The sequence below is a fragment of the Hippichthys cyanospilos genome, chromosome 4 (genome assembly GCF_059441005.1).
Source record: "Hippichthys cyanospilos isolate Australia breed blue-spotted pipefish chromosome 4, RoL_Hcya_1.0, whole genome shotgun sequence".
Taxonomy (NCBI): domain Eukaryota; kingdom Metazoa; phylum Chordata; class Actinopteri; order Syngnathiformes; family Syngnathidae; genus Hippichthys; species Hippichthys cyanospilos.
Window position 1 is genome coordinate 6,535,097 of NC_142372.1, and position 23,712 is coordinate 6,558,808.

At 42.8% G+C, this 23,712-nt stretch overlaps 1 protein-coding gene across 1 annotated transcript in view; it reads right to left on the reverse strand.

The window, feature by feature from the left end:
• garre1 (granule associated Rac and RHOG effector 1) overlaps positions 1-23,712 on the reverse strand; it is a 26,021-nt gene continuing 2,309 nt past the window's right edge. The window contains exons 2-14 of the mRNA XM_088412524.1: positions 14,598-15,798; positions 8,981-9,193; positions 8,024-8,164; positions 7,827-7,922; positions 7,574-7,735; positions 7,340-7,498; positions 5,661-5,758; positions 4,815-4,940; positions 3,425-4,431; positions 3,013-3,178; positions 2,744-2,881; positions 2,220-2,295; positions 1-2,061 (exon numbers count right to left, since the gene is read on the reverse strand). Coding sequence (XP_088268650.1) covers positions 1,732-2,061; positions 2,220-2,295; positions 2,744-2,881; positions 3,013-3,178; positions 3,425-4,431; positions 4,815-4,940; positions 5,661-5,758; positions 7,340-7,498; positions 7,574-7,735; positions 7,827-7,922; positions 8,024-8,164; positions 8,981-9,193; positions 14,598-15,089 — 3,204 coding nt within the window. The 5' untranslated portion in view covers positions 15,090-15,798 and the 3' untranslated portion in view covers positions 1-1,731. The remainder of the gene's footprint in view (positions 2,062-2,219; positions 2,296-2,743; positions 2,882-3,012; positions 3,179-3,424; positions 4,432-4,814; positions 4,941-5,660; positions 5,759-7,339; positions 7,499-7,573; positions 7,736-7,826; positions 7,923-8,023; positions 8,165-8,980; positions 9,194-14,597; positions 15,799-23,712) is intronic.

Consider the following 23,712-nt stretch of genomic DNA (forward strand, 5'->3'; position numbering starts at 1 on the left):
TGAACTTTGCTAATTTTATTTTTTTTTTTCCTTTTTTTTTGCATTGCTGGTAGATTTCTCGTCGCCAGCTAAAAAGAACACGAAGCAACAAAAGCCAAGCAGCCCCGCCCCCTTTCAATGACCTCACGGTATCGTTTTGGTTTTCCCTTGCCGCCATAATAGTTAACCGTTCGACATGGCGGGAGGGGAAAATAGTAATAATAAGCTAACAGTTACAAGTCTGTGTTCAGAAAAGTGAAGAAAAAAGGCTTTTATGGGAGTGAACAGAACCCCCAAAAAAAAGCAGAACCTCTATGTTGATTGTGCAAAGCACATTTAACTATAAAAAGATATATTTGTATGTACAGCAAAACTGTAAACATTTTTGAAGTGTGTTAGTTTTTTTTTTTTTCTGGTGTCGTTTCATAAATACAGGCAACATTGGCATCTGCAAACATCACAAAAAAACAAAAACATTCGGGGCATTTGCCATAAAAACCAAATAAAACTTTTTCGCATATTTGGTAAAGATGGATGATTTTACGTGTGCTTTTTTTTTTTCTTTCACATAAATTGGGAAAGCGGCTAACAGCCTCGAACTCGTTCACTGCCCGCCCAGTTAAAACGGAATTTTGACGTACATAGCCGTCAATTATTAATACTGTTGAGAAAAAAAAATTAAAATAACATGCCTGGCTGCGTCCAATTTTGCAGGGGGGGGGGGGCAAGCGAATGCACAGCTGTTCCGTCTCCTGCTTTGGTTGGGAACAAGTGCTCTCATCAGCAAAATGGCACATATTTCATATCATATCTGTGTGTTTCAGATGAGGGAAAAAAAAAAAAAACGTCATTATAAACATAAAAGTAGTGTATTTGCGTGTTAACTGTGCTGAGCCTGCTCAAAGCCTCTTTAAAAATGTAAGGAAACATGAAAAAGATGTTTCATGTACATGCTAGCTGTACATTTGGCAGTTACAGCTCGCTGTACACACACTCGTTTTTTTTTTTTTTTCGTTTTTTTTTTCAGCGGTCTCCAGCTCTTGCCTGAAGGTCGGGGTGAGCAGCACCCTTTCTCCAAGGCAGAGAAATGACTGCTTTCGAATTATAATAATATTAATGATATTAGTGAGTAACTTAGTAGTTGGGAAATGTAAAAAATATCAAAATAGGTCTCTGTGATATACGTAATGGTACCAGGGCCATGCTGAAATGGAACGTTTGTGGTGAAAAAAAAAAAAAGAATTTCATGAAAAAAAGGAGAAAATTATAGGCATAAAAAGGCGTGATTTTATGAAAAAAATCTTGCGCCACGATTAATGTTAATGTCTTGTGCAAGTGTTACGAAAAGTGGTAATGTTAAGGGTAAAAGTTTCCAGAAAAAAAATATACAGTCGTAAGGATGCATGAGGAAAAACATGTCATGTTACTAGAATAAAGTCGTGAAGGAATTAGCATAAATAAGTTTCGCTACTTAGTAAATTTTATATGATTTATATATTTGGATTTTTTTCATTTTTAAGTAATATATTGTATTTATAAGAAATGTTCTCCCATTTAGATTTTATAACTGACTGTAACATGACTGTCCTCAAAGTTCATTAATAGTTGGACACTTTTTTTTTTTTTTTCATGTCAGCATGGCCCCGATGTTTGCAGAATTATAGCGTGTGAAAGACGTACAGAAAAGATGGAGCGGAATCGGATGGAGCCAGTGTGTTTACTGTTTGGCATGTGGTATGCGTACCGGCCGGCTCAGTACTGGTGCAGGAAGGAGGACCTGTGCTCGTGTTTCAAGGGGAACGACTTGAAGGCCTTCATGCCTTTCAGCTGCTGCTGGTGGGCAAAGGGGAACGGCGAGGAAATGGCGGCGGCCGAAGGCGAGCACTCGCCGCCGCCGCCGGCCGCAGACCACACGGGCGACTGCAACATCTGCAGGGAGTCGCCCCACTGCGACGAAGAGGGCGGCGCCAGATTCATCTGGTACAAGGAAGAGCTGGGATTGGTCACGCCCCCGCCGGCGCAGCCGCCGTGGGCCGAGTGCTGCCACGGCGCTTTGGGAGGCCACGTTTTTGTTTTGCTGTCCTGTGGAAAACACAAATTAAGAAATGTTCAATGTTTTCGAATATTACGCTTAAAATGGCTGATATTAAATACGATGATAAAATGTGTAATGGGAGGAAAAAGCAAAAATCATTAGCATACTTTCTGACTCTCCCTTGTGGCCAACGAGTGATTCCTACCTGGTTGTCGTCGGCGACATGATGGAGAGGCGGCGAGGGCAGCGTGCACGCTTCCGGCTCACCACAGCTGTGCTTCCTGTACACACGTTTTAGAATTAAAAAATTAAAAATTGCCGGTTAACTTAATGTACGATGAGCGCGCCTAAGATTTTTGTATTTTTGTCTATTACAAGTAGTCGGCCATTTTAATTTACATTTTAAAGCTCAACTTGTTGGCAAATGTTAACATCGTACCCAGACCCGGCTCATTCACTTGTGTCCACTATTGTGGACATGACTTTTTTTGGTCTATATCTTTCAAGCCAGTCAAGGTCCTAGTGTGCTCAGTAGAGGACACCCTGGCTTTTCCAATGATGTCTCACGAGTTTTGGAGGAATGCAACTATCATTACTGTCTTACCCTGACAAAATGGGACACAATAGTGGACACAAAAGGTGGATCGTGTTGGACAAAAGACCATACGGGATTTGATTGAAAAGAAGGAGACAGAAGAGGTTCATGTCTCTCCCGAATGCTTAATTCACCTCCTTTGCTTGACCGCCGCCACGAGATCGGGTCCAGAGAACATGGAGAAGAGGCTGTCTCCGTTGGCGGAGGACGTCTCGTCGCTGGAGCTGGCGGAGTCTCCCTGATTGGCCGACCAGCTGCTGCCGACTGCCTCGCTGGCAAAGCAAACAACCACACGGGCCTTTGCAATGTGTTTGATCCCTCAACTTCGTTTTCGCGGCGGGACGGACGGTAGGAAAATATGGGTCTTATTTTCCGCGGTGCCTGGACAGCGGGTGCGACCTACCCCTCGCTGTAGTACTCGGGGTGCGTCCAGGTCCTGTGCTGCTCGTCGGGCATGGGCCAGTTGCCGCGAGGGTTGCTGGGGCGACGCGGGTGCTGCACCTGGCGTTTCTGCTGCATGGCCTGGCTCACGCCGGCCACGTAGCGGGCGAACTCCGGGTCCGAACCCACTGTTGAAAAGGAAAAAGGAGACAAATGACTTTCTGAGCCGCTACAGATATTTTGCACAGCTTGACTGCAAAACCAGAAAGCAAAGTATGAGCCAGTGTTGATTATTTGGTCACAATCTCAGGACTGAGGTCATTGAAAAGTCTGCCGTGATGCAAACCGGTCAGTCGTTTGCAATCTCTAAACGTAGCAAAAATGTTACCATAGCAAACACGGACACAATCATACAAAAAGGAGGCGGATGTTACCCGCAGGGTCAAAAGGCATGGCGTCTCCCAGGACTCCAAAGACGCCATCACTCTGCTCCCTGTTGGGCCACGTGTTGTTGCGGGGCCCCTGCGGCTTCTGGCCCAGCACCTCGGACATGACGCTGTCCATGTACGTGCTGACCAGGCCCAGGCTGTACAGGTCGGAGCTCAGGTCCGGCAGGCCCGGGGAGCCGCCCCACTGGCCGATGGGACCCAGGGGCGACAAGCCTCCGGGAGGAGGTTGCTGGCCGGACGTTCCCAGCCACTTGCTGGCCCCCCTCTGCTGCGGGGGTGGGAGCTGCGGGGGCGGTTGCTGCTGCTGCGGCTGCTGGCCAATGGGCTGCAGGAGGTGCTGATAGTACTGCAGGGTCTGCGAGGAGGGCTGCTGAGGAGCAGGCGGCGCGGCCTGTTGTTGTTGCGGCGGCGCCGGAGGCTGGGCCTGAGGCTGGGACAAGGCCTGAGCGCCGTGAGAAGTAATAGGAGAGGTCGGCGAAGGTCCTGTGGGGGGTTTGAGCTCGGTGGGGTTGGCAGACGCCACGGAGTTCCTCCTCTTGACGAGCGGGGAGGCCTGCTGGGATTTGCCCATGTTGAACCCTGAGAGAAAGTCGATGACGTCCTGCATCTCCTGGTCGGTCGGGAGGTTCATGCCCTGCTCGTCGCACGCCAAGCCGTTGGCCAGCGGGTTCGGGGGCCCCGCCTCGGGGCCGGCGGACAAAGCCCCCATCTGCAGCAAGCTGTGCAGGCGGCCCTCGCTGTGGCCCAAACTCTTGGCCTTGTCCTCAGAGCTCGCCAGCATGCTGCGAGACGGCGTGCTGGGAATGGAGTAGCTTCCGCCGCTGTTGGAGCTGGAGGATACCTTCTTGGTGAACTTGGAAGTCAGCTTAGAGATGGTTTTGGGGAGGCCGCTCGAAGCCTTGGAGTTGGTGCCCGGCGGCAAATCCGCGTGGCCGCCAAAGTCCGGGCTCTCCCGCTGCAGCTGTATCTGGATGGTTGGCAAGGATTGCTCTCTTTGGGCAAGAGGGAAAGAATTATGGTGAAACGGCACAAATGACAAAGAATTCTGTGCAGACTTGAAACGTGTGAAAACAGACTTGCTTAACTCATTGCAAAATTTGAACAGACAAAATAAATTGCAAGTGTAAAATGTATAGAAAATTACTTATCCCTTTGTCTGCTACAGATTTGTCTTCAAACGAGGAAGTCAAAATTGTGTAGGTGTCTAAACATGGCATTCCGATGACTGGAAGTATTAGATATGTGGACTATAAATTAAGCAGCAAAATCCAGCTTTTTTTGTCAATTTTAGTAGGCAAATCCCGGGGCAGTGTTTCTGAGGAATTTTTGGCCTTGGAAAGAATCCGACGCTGTTTTGGTCAAGAATATGACTCACTTCCTCTCCTTCCATCTATTAATGTCGAACACGGCCGTGTAGAGCACATCCACCAGGCCAAGCGTCTTCTCCGGATCAAGGCTACGCTGGAGTAAAGACATGGTTGCCGGGTCCTCCTTCAAACACCTGCATCACACAAACACACACACGCGCATTGCTCAAGTCAATGTTACTCTTTCAGCTGTGACCGGTTTTATGGGTTTTGCTTGCACAAATCCCCTCAAGTCTTGCAAGATGAGATTTTCTATCTTTTGTGTTCAAGATAATGGCTTGCGAGGTCAACAAGTACAAAACGTCAGCGCGAAGCTGTGTGAGCCCGACTCCTGCAGAGCAAACCCACATTTGAGTCGTATCCTTTAATATAGTCGCTCGGGAGCGCGAGCGTCTAAAGACCATTAAAGCGTAGTGATAAACTGTCGTGAACTGTCACTCAGAACGACCTGAAGTTAACACAAAAACTCGCAAAGCCTGCTTGGCAGCGCAGGCCACCCGAGGCACCTGATGAAGAACTGATATTCAAAATAAAGATGGAAAGAGCTTCAAGGTTCCTGGTGGGGAGCTCAGACTGGTTTTGTATGTTTTTGTCACCTCTAATTATTACAACTTTCCAGCCCTAGAAACCAAACACAACACGGCCTCCAGTTCAAATAGACCTCCCTATAAATCTTAAGTAGATGTAAATCTCATTGAAGGTCGCATCCTGCACTTTTGGTGGGTCTTCAAAACTCAGAAATTAAACATCAAAGCCCCTTGTTCACATGTGGCAGTGTGTGGATCTTGTATTTACAGGTGCCTTTATTTTATTTTATTTTTTAAGAAGCAGGACTTGGGGAAATATCTCCTCACCACGTGGAAGGAACCTGGACGACCAGCTTGGATCCTTCTAGGGTGATGTGAGGTGCATACGACTCCTTGTTCTCAATCTGAGCGGTGTCCACCACCACCTGTGAAAAAACACACACATACTACTATTACTAACAGCATAACACTCACGAAGTATTGTACAATACATCATTTATTCTATTTGAGTAAAAGTATAAAAATTCCGTGACCTTCATCCATTTTGTCATTAATATATCCGCCAAGAAAGAAGAGCTCGGGAGGGTGGTTGTGGGGGAGCCCCTTCACGCACCCCATGACAACAAACAAGTTCTTTGAAAGGCCTTGGCTCCTCAAGAACCTTGCAGCTGGGCCAAAAAGCGGGAGGGGATATGGGATGTGTGTGTATTTCCTGCACTGCAGGAAGTATCTCCATTGTTGTCGGGGGGGGGGGGGGGGGGGGGGGGGGGGGGGGGGCAGGTTTATTCATGGGAATTAAAAACCTCACACATGACGAAAAGGGAACGACACCAAGTAAGAGATAACAAGATAAAAATGTTTCTTTGAGGGAGGACGTGGTGTACGATTACAGCGTGACAGTAACTAGCTCATGTGAGGTAGTCACATGTTTTTTTTTTTTTTCTTTTTTGAAGATTTGTAGGTTGATAAGTGAAAGGCTCATTCGTCATCACTCAGGTTGTTTTACAATGAGCTGGCATGGGAAAGAGTCGAGACCACACAGAGGAAATAAACACTGTATAAGCATAAACACACTGGTGTTACTCTGCAAAGATAACACCCTCCCTGGAAGGATGAAGGGGAGGAGGGGGGCCTTTCCCCTCCCAGACGAGTCCATCCTTCATCCAGATGTAACGGGAATGTTTCTTCCCCTTTTCTGTCTCACCGGTGTTGGCTTACACCGCTTGGATGCCTCAAAGCAACTTGGCTGACCTCTACCTCCAACAAAATGCAGAACTCTGGATTAAAGGCATTTCACTTATTTAAAATGATGCAAAATGGATTTCATCTGTTGGGGTTAAAACAAATGATAAAACCAATAAAAGTACAGGCAATGCTTTAGGTAAAAATAAGGTCAGATAAGCACAGATTAGCTTTTGCTAACAGAGTGACTTACTATTAAACACTGTGTGAATTAGTGTTTAGAAATATTTAAGTCGACTTACCCGACTTGGTCGGGTAAAGTGACTCAAAGCTCTGCTGTAACCATGTTTCAGCAAGAGAATGATGACAAAGAAGAAGAAATGATGGACCTCATAGTATCTAACATGTAGCTACAATCTCCAGTTTACTCACGCAATAATGTTGAAGCATCATCTGAAAGTGGCTTTAAGGATGTGTGATACATATAACGTAGATGTGTGAAGTAAATGGTAGTCATTAATATTTATTGAGCAAAACTAGCGAGCTGATGCTAATCATGATTGCTAACCGGCTAGCATAGGCAAATTTTATTGGTGTCTAAAACTCCTATAGTTAGAACGAGTAATTGTATCTACTCACTTCAACTTACGTTCAACCTTAAATAAATAAAATATCCTATAAATGAAATAAATAAATAATAAATACATTTTATGAGCCCTAGTGTGAACGCTTGTTTGTCAATGTCTATGTTGCCGGCACAGGCTCCAGCCCACTCGCGATCCGAATGATGTAGCATGATATAGCGGGAAAACAACTGTACTCACCAGCCCGGCCTGAGCAAACAGCAGCTGGACGGCTGTCTTGCAGGCTCCCCTCCAGCTGGATGGACACACTTGGTTGAGCACTTCGGTGACAGGGGAGTCGTCCCTGGGGGTCACCCCGTTTTGGCCCAGCGCCTCCTTAATGAGCTGCAGCATGGTTTGCTGAGAGAAAAAAAGCGCACATTTATTTTCATCTTCGAGGCGACTTTTCAGGCCATGTCACAAAAGCGGCCGTACCATTTTCAGTTTCAGGTTCTCCGCAGCCGACTCGTTGAAGGACACACCCTTGAGGAAACGTGAGCCGATCTGCACCGGGATGGTGGGCAACTCGCACTGGATGGGCTGGGAGGTGGTCTGCATTCGGCCCGCCTGCTGTGCCTCCGCCTCGCTGCAGCAGCCCTGTTTGGAAAGAGAAAAAGAAAAAGGTGCATGTCAGGCATCTAAGCAATTTTGCCGTCATTCAAAGTGGCATTTGTGAGTTAGGGCCCACCTGCAAGGCTGCCTCCACACATTTGGGGTTGAGATGGAAACCGGCCTTTAAGGCGTACTCACTGTGGCCCAGGCTCTCGAGCGCTGCCTTGTACGCCTGCGGACAAGAGAAAGGGTCAACTCGGTGCGACGGCATCAGCAACAATATTCCAACAGACCATCAATGGTAACATTAAGGTTTGGATTCCAAACATTTACCTGTAAAGCACTGTCTATCTTCATGTTGAGCTCCTTCAGCTGGTGCTCTGGGATGTTGGTGTTGTGCGAGCAGAAGAGCTGCTGAACCTGGAGGCCTGCCAGGCAGCCGTCACGACCCCTCTCCCGCAGCCTCGACATAGCCTGAGGGTGCAGCAACATTCTTAATACATTTTTCATGTAGCCGTCCAAAAGCACAATAAAAGATCTGTTTTCGTGAGGCCATTTTTGCAAAGTATTTTGCCATTTTTAATAGACGTTCCCAGAATCTAAAACTTAAGAGTCTAACTTTTTGAGATGATGAAACATGAGTGTGGGAGTCCTGGCCAGTGTAAACAAACCCCAAAGATATTCTACACAGATCAATCCCAGCAACCCTCCAGACACGCTGCAACCGAGAGCACAGCAGAGTTCTCTGTTTCATTGTATGCAAACAAAGCAGAAAATGGACCGGAGAGACTGATTAGCTAGAGGACAGTTGGGCTCAGATTGCAACAGGGCCTCTCTCTCTCTCTCTTTTATTGTCAGTATGGAATTGTGATAGAGGCAACGCGTTCTCATAATTTGGGGATTAAAGGAAACACTTTGAAGGGGATTAAAATTTTCAAATTGCTCACCGATTCAATACAATTGCCATGTGTACAGAGGGCAATGACATATCAATTTAAAAGCTGCTTACTTTCAAGACATGAATTATAAAGAAGTAATTTTGGGGGGTAAAAAATGGGGCAACACTTAAAATAAAGTAGTAGTGAAAAGTGCTCCTTATCATATTTTGCAGGGATGAAAAGATGCAACATTGCCAGAAATCTTGTTAGGATAAGCCATTTGGAGGTGTCATGATTTTTTTTCCTGCAAGCTGTAAAAAAATAATATATTCAACAAGAAGGAAATAAGCCGAGAGCTTGAGGAGCTCTTCCCTTCTTCAACATTATCATCATCATCATCATCATGACATACCTCAGCTGCACCTTTCCATGAGCGGGAGGCTTCCTCCAGCTCCGTGAGCGGCCCGAGCTCAGCGCTTTGGGCCCGAGCGCTGGCCGAGCGCTCCTGGGCCTGCGCTAGAGCCTCGGCCATACAGGACTGGGCCACAGGTTGGACTTTCTGCAAGGTCTGCGAGAGAAACTGGAAGTGGACCTGCATCACAGTCACGAAACACCGACCCAGAACCTGGAAGGGAAGCGCAGATTTTAGCTTACTCGTGAGCTTGAGTTTTACGTCATAACATGAAAAGAATGTCAGACAGCATTTTCACCTGGAAAATGTCACAGCAGTAATATGTTAAAAAAAAAAAAAAAAAAAAATTGCATGACCGCTAAGTGAACTGTAATGGATTTCGTGTGGCCCAAACTAACACACTTAAAGTGTGAACACAAGTTTAAATAGAACACAGTTTAAATTGGCCGTTGTTTTGTTTTCATTGACAGGACAGTTTGCCGTCCTCCTCACAGACAGAACACAAGCAACAGGACACCCTGCAGTTTAACGTCGTTTCTTTTTCAGGTCCCTGCTGGAAATATCTCAGGACTTAAGACATGTTTACTCCTCAACAACCAGAAGTCATTAAATTGTTTGGGTTTACCTTCAAAGACTGATGTGTGTACACACCGGTGTTACGTTTCACATTACTCGTGTCAGGCAACCAATAAGTGGGCATGAATTGTGTAAAGGCTAACACTAGAAAACAGTGACGAAAAGTAAACTGTACACAGTGTGGTCAAGCTTGTAAAACATGTTACTTGAGTCGGCGCTGTATAAATAAAAGCTATATCACATGTCTATGTCGAATTCACTTCTGAAGAAATAGTGGCTCCTGAATCAAATGATATCCATCTGTTTCCTAATTACTGTGAGAAATCACTTGACATGAACTGTCTTCATCAAAGGCGGCTCATCTACTAGGCCAAATAGGCGGCTGCTAAGAGCGCCAGAGACTCCAGGGGGCGCCAAAGGAGATGTGAGTGTGCGTATTAAGACTCCAGGTAAAGGTTTTGTTTTTGCCATTTAATTTTTAACGTTTCAGGAACTTTGATGCACTTTTTTTTTTCAGTTTTAGACTAAGCTGTAACCCGGATAAACGCTGTAAGAAATGAACAGTTGTTGACAGTTGATTTATATTGCTTTTTTTTTTGTTAAAAAGGATACAGTAATACTGATACAATTTTTAAGGATAATAATCTTATAGTCAGCACGTTGAGTGAGGGGGGCGCGAAAGATTTTGTTTTTCCTAGAGGGGCTTGGCAATACACAGTTGAGAAACAATAATTTTATGTTAGATTTTATTTGTTGATAACATTTATTAGTGACCGCTATTAATAGTCCATTCTATTTCCCTTTTCACTTCATTTTTGGATTTTAATACTAGTTCAATGTTAATTGCTTTAAATTGCATCAAACTTATTCGAAGCCGATTAATATTATTGAGTTTTATAATCAGATGCCATTTTAAAGTGCAATAAATCAATAATCAACATTATCGGTACATCACATTAAAGTGGCGATGGAGGACTGAGGCTTCAGGCTTGCTTAGTGAACCTTTTTTTTACTTTGAAGGGAAGTCACACTGCTTTCATGCATAATAGGTAATATTTGCTTTTAGTATAATGATTGTTTTTTCTGTAAGCTCATGTATAATCATCAAAAAAGGGGAGCGCAATAGAAGAATCTTGCCTAGGGCCCAATATTGGCATTGACGTGTATTAATAATACTAATAACTAAGATGATGAAGGTAATTCAAGCACATTTTTTTAGGAATGAATGTGATTAATTCAAAAATTATGGAATTGTGTCACTTGAAAATTGTAGTAAATCCAGACTCATTACTGTCAAGCACTAGGTGCAGTCACAGCCTCTACTGATAAAGTCATGAGCTCCATAAGAACTCGGTGAGATAAAGCATGCAAAGTAGACAGAACAGATCGGTGCAGAAGACACACATGGCTTGCCAATGAAATGTGGACTCATTCCGTACAACCTGAACAAGCATATGTCATCATTTGAACAACAGCTTGACAAGCAAATGTTACAAAGTCGTGCACAGCAACAACGTAGGAAAGGAAAGAAGACATGGCGGCATTTCCAGATAATAGTTAACACATGTGATTGGCTGTGCGGGATCCCAGTCATGGAAAGTATGAAGAAAAGGAAGAAGGAAAAAAAAAAACTGATAATGGGCCCCTTCGGTCCAAATAAGACGAATCATGAAGCCATCAACATCTATCTATCCTTTTTTTCGGAGAACACCTGCAGTATTGCGGCTGTGGAAGGCTGTGATGCACGAAGATCAAGATATCCTTAAGGAAGTGAGACTTAAAATCGTAACCAGATGGCTACTTTGAAGGCAGTGCCAAAGAAGAAAAGCTGGTGGGTTAGTTCATTCTCACCAAGAGCTTGTTTTTTTTTTTTTTTTTTAAAGAATGTAAATCATTTTCATGATTTGAAAGCAGCTTCAGAAACTAATAAGGACTTTAATGGGACTCAAATTATTGACAATGCATGTCACAAAATCTTCCACTAAATGCATTTTTATTCCTTGAAATATGCCTGTAACGTAGCATATAGTAATTAACTCATTTACTACTAGCCTATTTTTCTAACATTTACAGCCATCAATGGGAGTGGTATTCGTCCTGGTATTAAGTGGTGACTACTAGAGTTGCGTACTTATACTCAGTTTGAAAAAAAAGTGGCATTGAACATCCCTGATTAAAATGCATTGCATATAACACAAGTTAAATACAGCTGAACTGTACTCCAAAAGTACTCCACTGGAATGTAAAAGAATACTTTCCTTATGGTTAGCAGTAGAAAGTTAGTATTTTGCCTATAATTTGACATCTAAATATATGCATATATGCATCAGCATAAGTATTTTTTTAAATTATTAATTGTACATGAAAAATTATTTAGTCATCACAAAAATTATAAATAATTTTACTGCTGAAAATTGCTAAAGTTGACTATTCTTAAAATGTCACTGAATAACATTAATGATTAACAACAAATAGGTTGAACAACATGTCTGCTCCCTTCATTATCAGCTGTGGTGACACTTGAGTGGCAAACTGTCATAATTACTGAACGCATTCTTTTGTAATGGAGGCAGCCAGGCAAGTAAGCTTTGATCTACGTCATCTCTCCGCTCATATGGAACGGGATGCTCCCTTGTGAACATTAATGCACCATTAATGCAATTAATGCAATTAATGCACCTTTAACTTCACATAGTGCATTAACTGTGAATTGGATACGTGGCTTAACTTAAACTGAAAACCTAATGCATAATTATCCAAATTCCTACAGCATTAAATTAATACAAATTATAGCCATATTATTGGATTTACTATAATTCCTCAAGTAATCTTGGCACCCCAAATATATAAATGCCCTTTTTTTTTAACACTTTTACATTCTAATGACCCAGATTTGGTGTTCAATATAGGTAGAACAAATAAAGGCTAGACATTATCTGCAGTTAAGTATGTACCATAAATACTGTAAACATTAAATCCTTTACAAGAAATATATTTAACTGTAGTATCACGTTCAGATTTGGGTGAAAAAGTCATTTACTTCCCGATCTGAAATTTCTGTGGGTGAAAGAAAAAAAAGTGTAGCGAGGAAAAACAAAAAAAGATTGGCGTAAAGCCTCGCATACCACAACTCTCTCAACTCACTATTGTATTTGCCCCCTTTTCTTTTTCCTTTTTTAAAGAGCTCATAGCTGCCAGACTGCATTCTTCCTCTCAGACAGGCAGAAAAAAAAGAAAAAAAATCCTCTTCAGTCACAAATACCTTTTGCAAAGAGACTTCCTCTATTAGCAGCAAATAGCTTAGCATTTGTTCTCTTCTGAGACCGTATTCTGCACAGAAGTTGTCCAAGGGCTACCTCACATTTAAATCCATGTTTTGTTTTGTTTTCTGAATGCGTGTGTCATTTACTTTTCAAACAATACAAAAACATCCCCCAGTTTGACGTGCGGTATCAGAAATGATCACGGGTTTGCTTTCCTACTTCAACAAACGTACCCGCCGACAGTCGACCAAGGCGTGTGGTCAAGACGTACAGACTCACGCTTGCTCCAATATTCATGCGCGCATATTTAGAGACCACGGGGAGGCACATTTTTTTACCGACAGCGGTGAGCAAGTGATTCCTGTTTTGGGCAAAGCCACATCCACGGTAGAGGTGCAATTCTCTCCGACGGCAACCTGACCGCAAGTCCCTCAGACCATAATTGTCCAGGGAAGAAGATAACTTCAATAGTGCCCAATTGTGGAAGTTGATTAGATCTGTCAGGATTCGTAGTTGTTAACACACCTCACTAGACCTCATTCCAACCAGCACCAAAGGAAAGTACCACAGAGTAATAATGTGTGGCTGAGCAAATGGCTTCCCTTGTCGACACAGGAAGTATGAAGCTCATGTAGAATGCCGCACGTTTTTCACGCGAAGGCTTTGGGTTCTCACACCATGCTAACACAGGGTGGGGAACCATCGAGTCAGCCATCCGACAAGCAAGGAACCAGGCATCCCATCAAAATAGCACAGAGGCTAGAAGAGCTTAAAAAAAAAACATTTTCACATCGATATCAGTAGAGCTACCAGTAGTACTTCTGACACACACCCCCACCCAAAAAAAAAAAACTAGCGAAAAAAAACTGGCATATTATTATAAAGATATTAATTCCAATACAGTATAGCATTTTTCAGAAAATTTAGTTAAATAAATGACAATTTTCCATCTTCTAAATTGCAATTTTTAGTTTGTCATCGTGAAGATGCTTCGCAAAAGCAGCCAATTTGAATATTGGCAGCCATCTTGATTACCGATAAACTTGAAATACAGTATAATCCCAACAAAAATAACTGGTATCACCCATCTAAAATATATAGTACACATATACAGGTATGTATGAATGTCAGGGTAAAACCAATAATCACTGTCGACAACTAAATAAGATTTAATCGATATTTTTTTCTGGTAATCAATCATTCAGGATTTTGTTGTCTTGAATGGAAATATTCTCATACCTTATTATTTTTGAAAGCAGATTGATCATTGTGATGAATCAACATTTACAAATATATGCAAAGATCAAGATTTTTGCAATTTCTGATGTTACGGACCAAACCAGCAAACAAATCATAAGAAGACATTTGCATTGTCTATTCGTGATTTTTTTTTTTTAATAAAGGAATGAAAATTAAAATAAGAAAAACTCAATTCATTGAACAAAAATCAATTTAAATCAAAACAAATCAATTTAAAATAAGTGTTAAACGTGTTTGAATATTCTTAAAATTTTGTGGCAACTCCTATCTCTTTTATTATCCAGCATCGAGTGGGATTCACCATTAGATACACTTTTTGTGACCTTTTTCTGATGGCATGCCATAAGATATTTCTATTGTAAAATATGGGCCTTTGCTCAAAGGTTGGGAAATGTGCTTTAACTTAAATGTTCTCTGGGGTAGTGGCTTTAACAAACATAGGGAACACTGACAGTGAAGCAATGACGTCATACACTATCAACTACAGTTCCAATTTCTGCTCAAGTTCCAGAACCTACCTCAACATCTTGCAGGTTGAAGTCATTCTGATCTTTGAAGTTGGCGGCCCCGGCGCTTAGCTCCATCAGCATCTTGGCGATCTCCGGCTTGATGGCCGCCGTCAGCCGGCTGGCCGCCTCCATGACGTGTTCCTGCACGTCCTTCAGTTGCATAGCTGCTTTGGAGTAATGAGAGTTCCTGAACACGCTGCTGAACAGGTCGGTGAGGAAGGCGCTGGCCCGGCAGAAGACGTTGAGGGCATCCAAGTACTTGGAGATGCCCTGCTGGATGTCGGCCACCGCGGTAGTAGGAGAGGCGGGGGGCGGGTGGCAGCCACCCGGTAGGCCCATTGGCGAAGAGGCTGAGCAAGAGGAGGCCAGTGAGGCGCTAAGGGTCCGGCTTAACTCAGGCATCTGGTACTGCTGGTGCTGTTGGACTTTCTGCTTGGACCCGCCGAGCAAAAAGCGACGCTTGTAGTCCATTTTACTTTGTTGCACACTGCAACAATACATAGGTGGTGCACCAGCACCGGAAGATCCTGTTTCTGTTTAGCTTTCCCCGAACCCAAAAAAAAAAAATCTCTGTACCACACGTGGAAAGGCTCAACCCACGATAGTCCAGGTCATGTAAAAAGACCACAGAGTGATTTGGCCTGCAGCCTGTGGCTCATCTCAATGCGCCTTGAGGGTACCCAAAGGCAGGAGTGGCGGGCAGAGAAGACCAGGAGTCGATGTTTAGTGCTTACATGCAGGCCAGCTGCATATAAAAACGCATGCCTCCAAGATTGGGGTTCGGCTTCAAAATCGGATCCAAAAGCCGAGGTTTAAAGTGCATTAGCCTTCCTTTAGAAGAGGGGAAAAATAATTCTTCATACTGCCTGTAGCTTTTGTCCATAGAGAAATTCTTCACTGATGAAAGTAGAAAATCATCAGACTGAAAGCAAAAATGCGCAAAACAAAACACTGGTCAACAGCATGGACGTTACAAAATGTTTAAAAAACATGCAAAGAGATTCTGCGCTGTGAGGATTAGGCGGATCCGGTCCGTCTCAAGGTGTTCCTCTCCGAAAGCGCCGCTTGGCTCCCTGTGTCTACCACCTCCACCCGACAGGCTTCCTGCTTTTCTCGTCCGTGTGCCGGCTGAGGTAGGTGGAACTTGCCCGCGGATGCAGATTACAGCCACAAGAGCACAAATAGATCTGTAAGGCCTCTAGGTCATTTCCTAGAGGGCGAAAGAGACAAGAAGGTTAGCAACGTGTCCAAAGCGGAAGGATGAAGTTCATTTTGGGCTCAGAATAAACCAGGCTCATTTTTTTTTCTCCTTAAAAATATGTGACCACATTAAGTGCTTTGAGTGGAAATTAAGGTTCGGCCAGATGACCCAAAGTGAACCTTCAAGGTCAAATGTGTTTTGTTTATATCTTGCCTTTAATGTTAAAAATCTACAGTGCAACACAGCACCATAAAGAGTTAAAGCATAGTTAACAGAGTTAAAGCATAGTTAACAAGTTAAGCTAATGTTAGCTACTGTTTACAATTATGCAGTACAATACTACATTGTAAATAACAAAAATGCAGTTAACGAGTAACACTAACGTTAGCAAAGTGTCAATTTGTCTCATTTTTGAAATATTGCAGTACAGACAATGCATCATAAAGAGCTAAAGCAAGTGAAGCTATTGTTAGCTAAGTGACATTGTGTCATTTTACAACTATACAATACAATACAGCATCGTGCAGGGGTTAACAACTTAAGCTAATGCTAGCAAAACGATTTTTTTCAAGTGTGATTTCTGGAATTTTCTGCAAATAATGCAGAAGAACACTGCTGCACAGAGCAAAAGCACAGCAGTTATAGAAAAATAAAGCTCAATTCAGCGACGTATCAATGTTTCATCTTAAAATGCGTTTAAGTCAAAGTGGTTAATGATGCTGTTATAGCTAATCGCTAATGTCTAAATTTGTAAAGTTGTAGTTTAGTTGCTTGGCAAGGGCTGTCAATTGTAGTTGTAGTTCCTTTCAAGACCATGACCACCTCAGCGTCAATCGGTTCTCCTATGAGAAGAGGCTATTGTTTTGCAAGACACAGAAAACGACATTGTCCCAGTCACAATCATGTCATTCTCCAGACAGATGCAATTGGATCTTGCCACTGGACTGAATGTATTCATTTGTGCGCTGGTGTTGACATTCAGTAAAAGGAATATAGTGTATGTAGGCAACCAGAATTCCGCTAACAGATGACATCACTGCCATTTCCTTTTTTTTTCGTATAAAAACTGTGTGATTCAGTCATCTATTCAATTTTAATTAATTCTGTCAACATCTGGTCAAAAAGGAACAAGATTAACTGAAAATAACACAGCAACCAAAGTGGTCTATATCGACAGAAGTATTGAGATGTCTGACCCTTACAGGAAAATGAAGAAAAGCTTTCAAACTTCTTTCTACAAGCCTTTGGAGTGTATTTCTCAGTGAAAGGGTGGTCAGCTTTTACCTTTTTGAAATGTAAGATACACTCCTCACAAAAAGTTTGTACATATTAGGTTTTCAGGATGAACCGAAAATGTGCCATGGTCTTTACAGGCGAACTTTCTTTGAACTTCTCTAAATTTTTTAACATCCAAGTTTCAGTACTTTTTGCACAACTTACTGTTTGTGTTTAGTTATGGCATTTTGAGTTCGTACTAAAACTTTATCTGAAAGCAAACCATCACTAAATATTTGCAAAGAGTGTATGCACCCAAAAATTTGTAAACAGATCAATCACTCAATAATGGCAAAATTGCTTCCCTAGTGTTACACTCTATATTTGCTAGGTGAAAAGTTTCAGTCACTGCTTTTTCTATCAATCTGTGGAACAGACGTTGTTATCTGGTATCACCACCCCTGAAGCGTCTGTGTTTTGGGACGGATTGTGAGAGACGAAAAACATGCTGCCATCACCGGACCGCCTTCAAACAGACACACAGCATCGTGACAACATTCTGCTGACCTTCAGACCCTGCTTCCTTTCCCAAACAGCGAACAACCCTGGTCTGTTGCCGTGTGAGTGGAAAGAGAACGTAGGGAAACTGGTGACCTCAGCGCAAAGGGACAAAAGTGACGCTCATTGCGCTTCCCGCAACAGAAAAAGCAATTCAGCTGTACCACAACATATGGCATTTATGACCAATTTTGTGGAAAATGTGCTTTTTCTTTAGTTGGGTGGCAGTGATGGCAGATACATAACATCCATCTATTTTCTGGTGCCTGGTTGCTAACTAATTACAGGGCTCCTCCAGACAAATTCAGGCCCACAATCACACCTATCGACCATTTAGACTACACACCGATGAAAACATCGAAAAGATCCCTAAAACTGAGGCAGACATTATAATCAATAGTCTATCACACTAGCCTTCAATAGCAACAATGGAAGAGGGTATGGAACTTTATCACACTAGCCTTCAATAGCAACAATGGAAGAGGGTATGGAACTTACTTTGAAGCAGTGTTGGCGAGAAGGTGGAATTTGTCTGGCTGATCAGCGCAGCATTTTTTCAACAGAGAATGGAAAAGGCATGCTTGCTAACAGCTAAATGACTTGTTACCTCTCTATTACCTGTTCCTCAAGCGCCTTTCAAGTTTTACTTTGGCAGTCTTACAATATTGTGGTTAACTTCGCTTTGCACTTGTGTGGCGGTTAAAAATGCAAATATACCAATTAAGGAATCACCTGTCGAGTTATGAAAGACTGTCAAAAAATATTTAAAAAAATCATTATTCATCATTTCCAATGGGAAAAATCATGAAGATGCAAAGTCTCATGACCTTTGGTCAGCCTCATTCATTTACACTTCTACTTTCTCTTTGAAGGATTACAAGCATTTGCTGGCAGAACAGTGCATGCTAACCGTGTTAACCCTGTGGAGGGGAGCTAACAAGGGTAAACAGGGCTGACCTGTGAGTCTCAAAAGAGATTAGCGGAACAGAGAAGCTGCCAGGTGGCCCTTCGCGTTTGTAGGTCGACAACTTTTTTATGCAGCATTAGCCTGAGCGAAGCGAACAGGAAACCTGACCTCAGCTACCTCGATGCTAATCACACGCCATCACCCTCTTTCACACAGGACATCAGTCAGTTGCACTTTTGCTCACTTTGCAAATGTAGGGATCAACCTAAGAATTAGGGTATACCTATTCTAGCAAACAAATTACGCTGTGATGCGTCCACGTCAGGATCAAGAACTCTGAGCCACCCCCACTGCAGGGGGCTCTCAAGGGCTAATGTTAGCTCTAGTCCTGCACTTGTGTCAGCTGCTTCATTTCAATAGGAAGGGGCTTAAATTTCTCAGAGCGACCAGCCTGTCGACAGAGACAAAATTGTAAATGCCAAAATTATGCCATTGTTTTTTTTTAAAAAAAAAAAGAATGAGTGAAAACTTTTTTACTGGATTGTTGAACATGGTATGATTTACCTGTCACTTACTGTATATGAATTTGAACAGATCGTCACACATCTTCTGCTTTGCATTGACTCACTGACATGATGGGTGCTTAGTAACCACTTCTGAGCAGATGTACACACCCTCACATTGCTCTGTTGAGTCATTTGCCTTTCGTTTTTATCCACTCGGCATTTGGCCCACCCTCCCTGCGGTGACAAAGCCGATTCTTAAAGGTTTCCGCAGAAGCTACTTTGGATCTATGTTTGCATGGCAGTCAGGTAGTTTAACAGGGGACGCCCGTGTCAGCTGCGACACATGCCGACGGCTCTTTATCCATCAGCAGCGACAGACGCGGCAACGCTACGGTCACAGGGCCGGGCATCGGGCCGCTCATGAAGTCTATTTTGGCTTCTGTGGGCAAAAAGAAAAAAAAAAAAACAGCTGCATGCCGCACTGAGTTTAGACGCTACTAAAGGTTGGGCTTGGATTGGGGGGGAAGGGGGGGGTCTCCCTTACATCTGTTGCCAATGAAGCACAGGAATGTTATTTCCCCACTCAACTCTTAGGCTAATGCAGCTTCAAAAGGCAGGAGCAGGTCAGGGAAAGCAGCAACACATCCCATGCCGAGCTATAGAACTGTGCGAAATTTGGGGGGCCTCATTGCAAAGGCCTTGGTTTTCATTTTGAAATGGTAAAACTCCGGTTTTCATTTTGACACGGCAAAGGCCTTGGTTTTCATTTTGACACGGCAATAGCTTTGGTTTTCATTTTGACATGACAAAACAGATTTTTGGGCTCCAGGGAAATTAAATTTCTGTGAGAACCTGGAAACAAATACACTTATAGGAGCTAAAATTCACATTTCCTGAGAGATGGCATCAATTGAAACATTGACACATCCCACAATTTTAAATACAATATTTTGAAAGTTTCCTGTGACTTAATAGACAACATGAGCTGGATTGCGTACAAATTTGGGTAATATCGCTGCCGACAGCCATGAAACCGACGACTTTAAAACCTTAAAATCTGACAGTTGCTCCCAGCTGAGAACTTTTGCATCGTACTGTAGGTAGATGTTAAAATCACAAAGAGTTTTAAAAGAGCTATTTTCAAACTATGCAGCATATCTGTGGTCCACACAAATGTCCAGGACAAGTGCCGTGAGCAATTGCGACAGGAGCTCCTCTTGCCCTGAGAACACAAGGAACGTATTGTGGCGGGTCTGTGCATTCCAGCACTTCGAGAAAAGAAGAGAAAAAAAAAAAACAGAAAGCAGCTGTATGACTTGTGCAAGTATAAATAAAGGCCTTGCTACAATTTAACTAGTGCAACAATAGACCGTCTGTGGTCAGTGTCAGGTTACTTCCGGAATAACCTTCGGTGCTAGCGTTAGGTTTATAGGTTGTCTGTGACGTTTGGTCGCCGGTGATGTTTTTACGCCCCCCGCTGTAAGTGTAGCAACCGCTGCAAAGCTAAACGGCGTCAACCTTAATAGCCGGTATCAGTCAAGACGCTGACCAGGCGGGATAATATTAGGCTAACCTGTAATGTCAGAGCAGCCACTGTAAGTAGCTTATGGCTCCAATAAAAATAGCGCGCGGGCCACTTTAACAAGAGGCCCCACAGGTCAGTGTCGCCTCCACTGCCACAACTTATACAACATTTGGATACTATGTCGTCTTCAAAAGGGTTGATTCCATTCAACATCACTGAGAGTTTTTACTGCTTGCATTCAGTAGCTATTAGTTAAAAATCATGGTGGTCTCAATATTGACAATTGTTTTTAACAACAAAAAAAAGTGTGTGAAAGCTAAAAGTGTGGCCTGAGCATTTAAAGGGACAATGTGTAAGATTTAGACAGTTTATATAACTATATATAGTTAAAGAACTAACTATATAGAGTTATAAGAGACATGGCAGCCTCCGGAGGAGTGCCGCCCCCATGTAATATAATTTAAACGATTTCATTTCAAACATACTGTTAGCTGTTAAGAACACATTTATTGGCATTTTTTTAATTTTACAGTAATGTATTCCTTTTTAATGAAAAGTGGTCTAAATCTTACACATTGTCCTTTTAAGGTGTTGCTTTTGTTAGCCCGAAACCAGTCATTTATAGTTGCAGAGCTCAGCTTCTTTTGGAGATGGGCATGCTACAAATTTTTTGCTGGGCCTTCATTCATCATTCGTCTGCAACCTGTACCCCCTTTGATTATTGATTTTTTTTTTGCTATTGTTTAGTTATTTTAAAATTACAAAAATCAAAACAATTAAAAAATGACAAGAAAATGCTGAATTGTAGACAACACACTATCTTTGTAATTTAAAAAAAAAGTAACAAAAGTTGAGGGAGTGAGAGTGTGTGTGTGTGTGTGTGTGGGGGGGGGGGGGGGGGGGGGTAACAGAGCTGTAAAAAGACGACACCACTGGCTACAAACAAAAGTCCCATCCACTGTGATCCATAAAAGCCTTTGCACAAAGCGCACCTGCCTGTCAGCACTGCACTGAGAGCAAACAGAATTAGCTCTGATATCCCCTCCAGAATAGAAAGACACAATGTTGTGTGTCCCGGCGGCGGGTTACAGGTTACACCGAGTGCGAGCGGCAATGAAAGGCAGCAGCGGCGCCATTTGTGAAAGTATGCTATGGCCACCGGCAAGGATGAAAATCCCGAGGTTGGAAGTTGTATAGGTAAAGCCAGGACAAAAGAATTAGCTTGTCACTGCCAGCCCAGTTAAAATGTACGAGTAAGCAGGTAGTCAGGACTTGGTCTAAAGAGAAGGAACGTTATTTATCCACACATTTTCTATAGCCGCTTATCCTCACAAGGGTCGCAGGCTTGCTGGTGCCTTTTCCAGCTGGCTTCGGGCAGTAGGCCGGGGACACCCTGAACTGGTTGCCAGCAATTGCAGGGCACACAGAGACAAACAACCATTTGCACACCCAATCACACGTAAGGACAATTTAGTGTCCAATTCAACTGCCATGCATGTTTTTGGAGTGTGGGAGGAAGCCAGAGTACCCAGACAAAATGTTTACCTTTTTACTGCTGTAAATTGTTAAATGATCTACCAATTCAAATAAATGAACCATCCCTTTAAAAAAATCATTCCAATGCACAGTATGAGAATTTTTTTTTAAGACTTGCCTAAAATGTTTACTTTACCCCAATGCACTGCGAGAATCACCTTAGCACGACTTTTTTTCTACTAACTTTTTGTCCTTTTTTAATTCTATACTTTATGCAATTTAGTCTAAATGAGCCATTTGTTCTTCTCTCAGTTGAGCCCTACAACTCCAGTGAAATCAAAGCAAAAACAAAAGGCAAAACATCCGAACAAACGCCAGCTTCAATCCGACTGTGTAAGCTGAGATCATCGGCTGCAAATGCTGGAATTCCTTGGCTCTAATAATATCGTGGCTCCGGGGCAAAGCGGACCCTTCCCCCAGCCTTGCCTGTCGGGAGATGCCGCAGTGAATAACACGCACAGGGAGGGTTGCCCGGGTAGCAAACATCACTCAGGTGTACGACACATGACACAACGTACGCAAACAATCAGCTCGTGCCTGGTTAGTCACCTTGGTGCACACGAATGAGGCGGGTATCTCGGTGGGGTCACGTGTTCGGCCGCGGACGGACCGAGCGACGGGATTGCGAGCGCAGCGCTGAATCAGCCCGTCGCTCAGGAGGAGAATGGGCTGAAGGCGAGACAGGAATTTTGCAGAGCAAAGCGCGTATTTTCACAGTGACACCGCTGTGGCAGATGTCAACAAGTGGGCTGAGTGAATGAGGCCCCACTTTTGTGGGAAATCTGTGCCAAGCCAGCAAAAAAAAAAAAAGAGGACAATAGCACGGGAGTGAATGGCTCATTCCAAGGTGGAAATTAAAGCCTAATTCTGGCTTCTTCGGCTAAATTCAAAATGATAATCGACATATTGACAACTTATTTTAATTGGGATGTTTTCCCCCCTCGGGAAAAAAACTTTTTTACTTGATTTAATTCTAGTAAAATTACAACAGATTACGTTTTCAACGTTACAATCAGGTAGGAATAGGGATATTTACAACACGCTAACAATTATGACTTTTTTTTCATATAACGTGCTTTTTACTTATGTTGCAGTTTTATTGTCACAAGATGACGCTACTCTCATGACCACTTTTTCAAACGTTTGTCTTTTTTGTTTGTATAAATATAATTTGCGGTTTTAAATCATTTTTAGTTTCGATTTTTTGTTATAAAACTACGACTATTTCAACTTGCAATCCCATTGGGCATGTGTTTGAATAATTACAATGCCAAACTTTTTTAATTACAACATTTTGAAAAGAACTGTTTGCATTTTAAGGGACTATTGTGATTAGCTAGTTCAAAATTACGAATCACTAGCTCACATTTTACTGGAGGAAAAATGCACGGTTTGAAAATGATCTTAAATCTCATAATATATTTAAATAAAAAATGACAACTATATTTTTCACAAAGTCTGCTGCTTCAGGGTTTCTAGGTGTTTAATCAATACTTGGGAGTTTGTCAGAATTTGTGGGTTTTGGATTGTCCATCCGCCTCTTGATGATTGACCACAAGACCTCAATAGGATTGCGATCTGGGACATTTTCTGGCCAAGGGCCCACAATCTTTATGTTTTGTTCCCCAAGCCATTTTGTTATGACTTTTGCTTCATGGCAAGGTGCGCCATCATGT